This window comes from Theobroma cacao, chromosome 1, assembly GCF_000208745.1.
Source record: "Theobroma cacao cultivar B97-61/B2 chromosome 1, Criollo_cocoa_genome_V2, whole genome shotgun sequence".
Classification (NCBI taxonomy): Eukaryota; Viridiplantae; Streptophyta; class Magnoliopsida; order Malvales; family Malvaceae; genus Theobroma; species Theobroma cacao.
The window spans coordinates 2837720-2847291 of NC_030850.1; the positions used below are offsets into that span (position 1 = coordinate 2837720).

The 9572-nt window shown below is 36.5% G+C and overlaps 2 protein-coding genes across 3 annotated transcripts; one reads left to right on the forward strand and one right to left on the reverse strand.

Moving 5' to 3' along the window:
• Positions 2526-4625, forward strand: LOC18611158 (F-box protein At5g67140). The gene is made up of 5 exons (XM_007047247.2): positions 2526-2848; positions 2975-3121; positions 3814-3949; positions 4073-4171; positions 4262-4625. The coding sequence occupies exons 1-5, from the start codon at positions 2760-2762 to the stop codon at positions 4424-4426; spliced, it is 636 nt and encodes a 211-aa protein (XP_007047309.1). The 5' UTR covers positions 2526-2759; the 3' UTR covers positions 4427-4625.
• On the reverse strand, positions 5876-9237 carry LOC18611160 (PI-PLC X domain-containing protein At5g67130). Of its 2 annotated transcripts, none has more exons than XM_007047252.2 (8): positions 9031-9237; positions 8825-8947; positions 8465-8602; positions 8020-8118; positions 7602-7905; positions 7289-7512; positions 7130-7216; positions 5876-6478 (listed from the first exon to the last, which is right to left on the reverse strand). In XM_007047252.2, the coding sequence occupies exons 1-8, from the start codon at positions 9151-9153 to the stop codon at positions 6299-6301; spliced, it is 1278 nt and encodes a 425-aa protein (XP_007047314.2). In that variant the 5' UTR covers positions 9154-9237; the 3' UTR covers positions 5876-6298. The 2 variants fall into 2 exon arrangements, with proteins under 2 accessions (XP_007047314.2, XP_017983297.1); XM_018127808.1 differs by having other exon boundaries at positions 8465-8618; positions 9031-9139.

Genomic DNA, 9572 nt, shown 5'->3' on the forward strand with positions numbered 1-9572 from the left:
CAAGACTATAGAGAGATGATCTTTACCAAAGCTGGTAGAGACCAGGAAACCAACCACGAAAGTCTCTTATAGAGCGATAATATTTTACCACCTACTTGACCTTTTTCAGTGAAAAAATAGAAGAATGTGAACTTGTAATTTTTTTTCTTCTTACATTAAATCTTTGTGTATTTCTTTGTTTTACATTTTTCTTGACTGATTTCTATTTCTGAAAGTACATGCTTGAAACTAGAGAATACAAGAGAGCCTGATATTTATGAGCGACCTTCGCCTGCTGATAAATATCCATCGTTAGAAATTTGTTTACTCTCTTTCTTTGGCTTAGACATGGTGGAATTAAATTTGTTTTGTGCTGATAAAACAGGAATGTTACACCTACAAACGGCTAATGAAGGGAGGAACGTGCTAGTCAGGCTTATGAATGCCAAGAACACCATGGAAATGGGTGTTTGCACTGGCTATTCCCCTCTTGGTCATTGCCAAAACCCTTGTTCTCCCAGTTGACTAGGAGTCAAGCAAAACCATATGGCTGGCAAACATTTAAGCAATTGCAGCTTCGGAGCTCTGTTGACAAGTTCATTTTGCATTAAAAAGCCCAACATGGTAAACCGAAACTAGACAAAATCAACCTTACGGTTTCCCTGGAGTCATCGATAGAGATTGCATGACGGGAATGATTTCTGACGGGAATTTTTCACCAGAAGACCTCCAATATAAAATCGACTGCATATGCAAGAATTACCCTTAAGCAAGTAAACTATGCATTTAATAAACCTACAAGCAACTCTAATTAATCACTGCCAAAGTCAGCCAAGCCCTTCCGGCCTCTTCTCAACACCCAGGATCAATGAACCCCTAAATATATATATTAAGCCTTGTAATCATACATGTGATAGAAAATGTTAAATCTCCAGTTGACTTCCCTCGTTATTTCTTTTCTCCTTTTTTTCTTCAATCTCTTATCAAATCAAATGTAGATTAGAGACTAGAATTCAGCTTTAAAAGCCACATTGTCCGTATCTGATGAAATACGGTGAAAATAGAAAGAACTCTCTAAATATATTTTTAATCTGATACCTCATATATTTTTTTTTAAAGACAGATACATTAGCATCAGCGTTAGTGTGCCATCCATATTCTCAAATCTTTTGGTTTAAGACTATTGTTGGCATCAACCATACCTGAGCTTCAGTAGAATTAGAACATTTACACTTCAATTTGTTCAAAAGACTTCGGCAGAGGCATATCCTGTCCTGGTTTGTCCAAGACTCTTCAAAAAGAAAGAAACTAGCCTAACCTCTTAAAGATAACCATAATGTGATCAAGAATACACACAAGGCAGAATTCAGGATTTACAAATCACAAAATTACACATCCAGCAATCTCTCAAAACGAAACTCTCTCCCCAACTTTTAAAAGACCACCAATAACAAACACAGCTCCACCACTTAAATGCTCATACTTAAAACTGTCATTTGGAAACGAACACCATGAATTCAATTTCATAATTTATGATTAATTCAGTTTCAAATCTACCCCTTCTCTAGATTACATGTACAAGCTAGGATATTTGCTTGTATTAACCCTTAATTTCTTTTGCTCCCAAAGTAAAACCTCTAATGCAGATATAGAAATATAGTAGTAGCAGCCTGAACAAAGGAAACTAATGCTTTGATAAGAGAACGAGTGAACTATGTACTAGCAGAAATTTTTGCTCTTGGGTTGGGCTGAGTCTTGACAAGCGATCGTGCAAACAATGTAAGAGAGAATGGAATGTGGGCTTTTATGGGCTGGGCTGATGACTGATTGTCATTTCCCATTGGACGTGCCATTTGACTTTGAAAAGTTGTGTGCAATAAAATCGACTACTCAACATAATCTTACTTTGAGCCTCTATTTCTAAATCTACTTTGTTGAAATAATAATTTCGATATAGAACATGATTTTTTTTTGTATAAAAAAATAATAATAATTCCACTTGAGAAATTTCTCTTAAATTTTATGTTTATTTGAGAATTGAAAGAAAAAAATAAAATGATATTGTCCCATATAAATTTATTATAATAACCTGTCATCAATTTGGTAACCGTGATGATAATAATTTGATAAGATTTGCTTTTATTTGATTTCATGTTCACTTTATTTAGAAAGAAAACGACAACATTTACAGAGGAAATTAAATGATGATCAGTGATCCAAAACGGAAACAAGGCAGCAATGAGATGGCATATTTCCATATTTGCCATTCCAGATATTAAAACCTAAAAATAAAGAAGAAACTACAAAAGCCTAAATAAAATCCTTTAAAAAAAAGAAAAAAAAAACCGACCAGACAGGCTAGAATAGAGGAGAAAACCGGATGAGGGCGGCCCACGCCACGTGGAGATTACAATGACATTCAACACACGAAAAGTACACATAACGTTCGATGACAACCAAGGAATGAACTAGGAACCGAGAGATTAGGCTAAGCCACGCTAAGGGCAAAGAAAGATTGTTTTGTCTTAAATCTTTATAAAGTAAAAGAAGTTGAATCCAAAGCCTGAGATTCTGAAATTGAATTTAATAAAATATTACTACCCATTACTTTGATTCATGAAATAATGACAAAACAGTGACCACATCCTTCTTTGCTTGTATAAAAGTACCGTAACTTTCAACGACCTTTGCTGAGGTTCCCTCTTACGTGCCTACGAAACTCCGAACCTCTCAAGAAACTCTCTGTTTTTCTTTCCTCTCTCTGTGTCTTGGGAAAGACTATGGAGGAAGAGGCAGAGATTGATCGGTTACCGATAGACCTGTTGGCTCATATATTGGTGATGATCACTTCTTTCACGGATTTAGCCCAGTAAGTTTTTCTCTTTTTTCTTTGTTAATTGGGTTTTTCTGCTTCTTTCTTTTTTCTGTTTAATATGTGTTCATCAGCTTGAAATTTAGTAGTATTTGTTATGTGGATGGATGGATATGTATGTAGGGCAAGTGGGGTTTGTAGGAAATGGAAACAAGGGGTGAAACAGGCCCTGGCTAGAAGAAAGACGCTGAGTTTTGCTGGTTGTAAGATGGATGATGACTCCACTGCTCGTCTCGTGCGTCATGCCTATAGCCTCAAAGAACTCGACATGTAATCATTTCTACTCTCTCTCTGTCTCTTTCTTGTTGTTGCTTGTTGCTGATTGTTTCTTGTTTGAAATTTAGCATGAACCAAGTTTTATATTGGGGAAAATTTTGAACGTGAAAGAGTCTTCTTCCGTTTCTGAGTTAGCTTAAAATATGGAAGAGAAATGTGTTTTTTGAAAGTATTGAACTATGGCTATGTTGCTATGTTGTCCACGAACCTGAAAATTCATCGTTTGGACTAGCAAAAACTTGCTGTGAAATCATTGGCATTTTTTCTCTTTGAAGGTTCCCAATTAGCATATAGCAAATTCCTTTGCACTGGTGCTTGATTGGTTCGAATGGAGAATTAGTACCTTTATAAACTTAAGCTAATAAAGAAAGGTATATATTCAATCATCTGTCATTCATACCTAACAATTAGACAGGAAAGAAAGAGGAGCCCCTTTCAAGTTTCAACGGCTGAAATCATTTCATCTAGTTTTGGTACCGCCAATCGATATTATTAAAGAGGCATACGGTAAACAGTGAATTCCTGTTTCTGACACATATAGCGAATGCCACAGTTGCTCATCAAATTGTTGATAGCTAATCCTTCCATGTGCAGCCGAATGAGAAAATATTTCTATCAGAATCTCAATCTTGTTATTGCTAGACATGATTTTCATTTTCTTGTACTAACTCTAATTGTAATTACAGTTCAAGGAGCCGCTGGGGTTGCCAAATTACTGACAATGGACTGTACAAAATATCTCTGGCAAAGTGTGTCAGCAATTTAACATCTATTTCCCTTTGGGGTATGACAGGGATCACTGACAAAGGTGTTGTTCAATTGGTATGTGGTGGCTTTTGCTCATTCTGTAATCAATGCCCTTTAACTTTTATGCATTTTCCTTTTCTCCATGGAGACCTGATTTTTTTTTTCTTTTTCTCTTCCTCAATTGATAATCTGAAACAGATAACAAGTGCCAATTCCTTGCAACACCTGAACGTTGGTGGTACATTTATCACTGATGAATCCTTGTCTGCCATTGCAGATAGCTGTCCACGTTTGAACGTCAGTTATATCTCGACTTTCTTTTTTACAGAAACTTTATTCTTCAAAATCTTTGAGATACTGAAAATTTCTGTCACCGTCTAATCTCAGAGCATTGTCCTATGGAGTTGCCGTCATGTCACAGAAAATGGGCTGATTGTTCTTGTAAGTAAATGCCGCAAACTAGAGTCCATCAATGTATGGGGGACAAGAGTTCCTCTAGACTGCTTCATTGGTTTGCTGACAATCAGTCCAGCTCTTAAGATAAAACCATAAGGTTTGCCATTAAACGTCGGAGGCGTGGTTGCCATGTTACCTGTTGTATAAAGGTGCTCGTTCTTGTGATTGCTTTTCCAAATGCTGGGTGTACATATCATTCTTCTGGGTATTTCAATTATTATTATATGAATTTGTTGATTCAAATAAAGTGATGTCGCCTTCAAAGTCTTATCAATATGAAAAGTCTTCGGGTGAATTATTTTGTGCAAATTTAAAGTAGTTGTTTCAGAGATGAGAAAGATAAAAAAAGACCTCATCCTATTCAAAAACTTCCTTGGGTTGTAGGATTCTAATTCTTTTCCAAACCTACAGCATTATTTAATCAAGTATTATGCCAAAGTATTCTATGATATGGTAAAAGTCTGACGGATGGCAAGGCCAGGTCACATTTGGCAGCTGAGAAAATCGGTTTTCTTCACATAAATCATTATTTCCAAGGAAAATACCTGCTTTCGAATTCAACAAAAAGGAGCCTAGATATTTGACTGTCTAACAGGAAAATGTAGTCCATTAGAATCTACAATTGAATTTCTGATTTTGCTGTCATTCATTCCTAGATCACTCTACTTCCATACCATGTTTAACCTCTGAAACTAGAATCCCTCAAATTCCTTACTAATAGCATGAACCTTTTATAATTTCCATACATGAAAAGCATGAGATCAGAATGAGCTGTGTCAAGCAAGCTAAAAATGTTGTAAGTATAATGTTAGCATACAAGTACTAGGCGTTGGTGATAATTGAAGCACTTCTACACAGGTTTTGACACCTACTTTCAGACTCCTACTTAAACTATGCCCCCAAAATCGAATACAACCTGAACTCATGAGATACATGGAAAGGAAATAATTTGAAGGTATAACACAACAAGATAAATTAAGAATTAAATCAACTAAATGTTAACCGGAGTAAATCACTCATTACAATATTGAACACGTAGCATAGCTGAATTGCAAGAACAAAGGGATTGTGTGAAAGGGGTCAACAGAAAGAAAACTTTGAGATGGCCATAGTCTTATTTTAGAGCACAAATTGTAACCAGCTAATGTAAGAATGCAAGACAGAATGGAGATATGGAGGTTCTAACCCCGTTTCTGTTATTCAAGTTCAAACTCACTCATGAAATCGTGGAGGCCTTGTGGATCCTAGATGTATGCCAACAGTAAGCTCGAGTAATCAGAAGAATATGATAAACCAGATGGTATAATACGTGAGTTTTGGTCAGTTGTAGAAAACTGAAAAAGCAGAAAGAATTGCTGGGATCAGTTGTGCCACATTAATCAAGCTCAACAGCAGAACAGTCTGGAGTTGCGAGCAATCCTAATAGTGGGAGGTAGTTGACGTTGTTGCTGTAATTTTACACTCTCTCTGTTATTGATTCTTTCGTGAAAAGAAAAACTAGTAATGATAAAAGTGATTTAAAACAGAAAAAATATGTGAACTATGGATCTCTAAATCAAGCAGTAGTGTTATTGGTAAAGCAAACTTTGTCAGTACAATAATGTTCACATCTAGCAGATCGCAATTATCAGACAAATAATATAGTGCAACTTAATTCTGCACCTAAGAAGACAATTTCATATAGTGAAGCAAATTGCATACCTGAACTACTACTTGGGACATTCCAGGCCTCTCTTGGCCACTATCTAACTCGGATTCCGTACAGCCAATTTGATTTTCCGTCAACAGAAGAATCTCAAGAGATCTCTGATTGTAATCAAATTCTATGACTCTAACAAGCATTCCTTGACCTTCCACCCAATAAGGCAGAGATGTAGTATACTAAGCCTCGACTCCAAAATTTACATACTGACATATCATAAGCTCTCCTAAAAGTGTAGATGCTATCCTGAAAAATATCTATTCTAGTCACAATAACAACATTATCCATGGAAAAGAAAACAAGCCAACAACCAGGCGGTTAGGAAAATAGACTGTTGAAGCAGATTTTGAGAACTGAACAGATCCAGAAAAGCTTCCTGCAGTATTGGTAATTGGACTTGTAGTAGGTATAGAAATGTTCTTGCAAGATCCAAAGGGTGCTCCAGCCTGCATAAGATCAAAACAGAGATTTCAACCAATAATTATGTCATCACAAGAACCAGACCCATCTAGATGGAAATGCATGTCTGAATTGCTAGGGAAACAACATTCAAAAAATTTGTCAAAGGTCGGAAGGATACTGCAAAATCAAGTTCAGTAGTGTTGTTTTGCAGGCATGAAGACTATGTTAGTTTCTTTGAATGATATTTTTATCAAAAAATATGAATCCTGACCAAATTATCCACAATTCCTTCTCACATCCTGCCATGACTAGATTCTCTCATGTAAAAAAGAGCAGAACGAACGAGGCATGTTTCTGTACTTTGGAAAATAGCTTTGAAAAGTGGGCTAATCTAAAATGCAAAATAACCCAAAATCAAGATCATAAATGCACACAATTTGGATTAAGCACCTCTAACATTCAGCTGAAAAATAAACCCCAACAACAACAGCAATAGATTTAGAAAAGTTACACAGATAGATGTCTCAAACTTTGATCACGAATGGTGAAAATTTGGAGTAAAAAGAGCCAGCCATATATACTATTAGTAAGTGTCAATGGAACAAGGACTTGTTGCAAAATATGTCCTCAAATGACTTCACTGAAAATTGGAAGTCAAGTTGCCAATGCTTTCCAGACAAGTAACTTGGACAAACCTGGCAGGCTGCAATAGTACTACATCCACATAATCTCTGGCCATTCATGCTATCCAAATCATAGAAAACACCACCTCCATCACTCCTCTGCATAATTTATCCCCTGTTAGTGCCTTGCATATATTAGAACAAACTTATAGATATAAGTTAACTGAATACCATGTAAAAGTTGACTGCCAAAAAATTTGGCATCATAATCCCTGCTGCTTTATAGCAGGTGCCAATCATGTCAGCAAGTAGTGCTGAATGTTCTTTGCAAGCTTCATCTTCAACCGGGAAAGTTGGAAAGTAGTTCATTAGGAAAAGAGAGGCACTTTTTGAATTAAGTGGCCGTGATTCTTTTCTGTTTGGGCATGAGCCTGGCTTTACCCCTGGATCTCCAGCTGAAGTCCAGAACATCATGAAGCAGTTAACAGAGAGCAAGTACACAATATGAACACAGAAAAAACTGTTACATGCATATATTTGTCACCTTCATTTTCCAATATGTACTTCCACTGATATGCAATTCCTTCCTCTGCTTCCTTCGAAGCAACTGAAGTGAAAACCAAAAGGCGATGATTTGCTTGCACCATTTCATTCACAGTAGGCCAATCTTCACCCTTTTTCGGCATCTTGGCCACAGGAAACCAATATTTGTCCAAACCAGCATTTGTGAAAAGCGTAGTCAGTCCTTTTGGTGTATGCACATAGTCCTCAATTATAATGGTCACAATCTCTGTAGGATTTTGAGTCAAGAATGCTTCTACTTCCCTCAAGGTGTTAATTGCAGGTTGCTGAACAAGGTCCAATGAGCACATTGCAATTTATCCCATAAAACTTGAAAACAAAATTACAAAAAAAAAAAAGCAACATAAATGCTAACTTTAAAAGATGGGAAGATTTATTACAAAGGCAGTGAAGTTGAAACATTGCCCCCGGAATGAATGGCAGAGCCAAATATCTCCATCAAAATCGTACATGTCCAACATCAGCCCCCTCACTCCATTCTAAACAATATCCAACAAGCAAAGCAATAAGTTAAAAAAGAAATTTACTGCTTATTTGTTTCTTTAAGAAGTAAGAAAAGAATCACGCAAAAATACTCTCATACTTTAGGTGGCTACAAAGAAACCAAGCAAATAGAAACATTAAATGTTCGAATTTTACATTTTCCCTGTTAGTTAGTACTAAACAGATTAAAAGAACCCAAAACGGAGTTTTTACACTATAAACTAATTACACTAGAGATAATTTAGCAGATAATGTAACAATTCCTTCTCTTATAGTTTCCTTTAGATTTTCAATAACTAACAAGGTCATTTAAAGGTGATGCAAAAGAATAGAAGAACACACCATCAACTGATTAGTAACAGTGTCTTCTTGATTGTAAAATGTCAGTCTTTGAACACCTGGCAAAGATGGTGCATCCACTATGCTGAAGGAATTGTGAGTCACCAACCATGAATACTTGTTGAAAGGCAATCCACCAATCTGCCAGCCAAAAACACTAATTTCCATCACTAAATTGCTTAAAATCACAAAATCAAAGGGCAAAAAAAGAAGAATAGAAAAGAACGGAATTTCTAAAACCCATCACCAAAATACACAAAGAAATGGAAACAAAGGAACTTTCTTTACCAATAAAAAGGAAACAGATTCACTATTTAACTGAAAATAACAACACTAAATCATTAAATGCAAAAAGAAGCTTACAACAGAAGTGGGTATGGTAGCTTGGCCTCTGGTACAAAAAGGTTGAGTCTTGCCCAAAGCAGGGCAGTTTCCACAATAAAGGCCTGGACCACAATCTGTAGCCTGTGAACATGAATCCAAAACCTGCAAAATTCTCTAACAATTCAGTTCAACTTGTACGGATCATAAAGAAAGAGAAAGAGAATGTGAAAGAAGAAGAAAGGAACCTGGCAGTTTCCATTGGAACAAGAAGTGGAAATGCTGATGAAGAAAGAGAAGAGTAACAGAAACAAGTACCCAATTGCAGTGGCTCTGCATAAGCCAAGGTGGTCCGCGAAACACGCTAACATTATTTGTATTTCGCTTCTGCTTATGCAGAGCTCGAGAAAGGAAAAAGAAAAAACCAGAAGAGAGAGGGAGAAAGAGAGGATTAAGGAAGAGTCGACAGGTACTAAATAAAGCTAAAGATAACATTTTACTGTGGACGTGACGGTGACAAATGACAAAGTTTTTGGAGACTTAACGCGGGCTTGACGACCTTTAATTTCTCTTATTTTAAGGTGACATGCACTTTCTTGTCCAGGTTTTAACTTTACTCCGACGATGTCGTTTGGGCACAAGCTCCGGATTGGTTGATTTGGACTGTCCAATTGTCGTTATCAAAAAGCTTACCCTGTTTCCCCAAAAGAGAAAAGGGGTTTACCTTGCAAATTGACTACTAAATTTTTTTTCCCTTTAAAATTGGGCATTGCCCCACCTGGAAGGTTAT

Excerpts from the sequence above, each read along its gene's own strand:
- LOC18611158 (XM_007047247.2), top strand. The coding sequence starts at position 2,760 with ATGGAGGAAGAGGCAGAGATTGATCGGTTACCGATAGACCTGTTGGCT. Across the intron at positions 3,122-3,813 it reads AGCCTCAAAGAACTCGACAT|TTCAAGGAGCCGCTGGGGTT; the intron begins GTAATCATTTCT and ends TTGTAATTACAG. Across the intron at positions 3,950-4,072 it reads ACAAAGGTGTTGTTCAATTG|ATAACAAGTGCCAATTCCTT; the intron begins GTATGTGGTGGC and ends AATCTGAAACAG.
- LOC18611160 (XM_007047252.2), bottom strand. The coding sequence starts at position 9,153 with ATGTTAGCGTGTTTCGCGGACCACCTTGGCTTATGCAGAGCCACTGCA. Across the intron at positions 7,906-8,019 it reads GTTTCAACTTCACTGCCTTT|CAACCTGCAATTAACACCTT; the intron begins GTAATAAATCTT and ends GACCTTGTTCAG. Across the intron at positions 7,217-7,288 it reads TGGCAGTCAACTTTTACATG|AGGAGTGATGGAGGTGGTGT; the intron begins GTATTCAGTTAA and ends TAAATTATGCAG.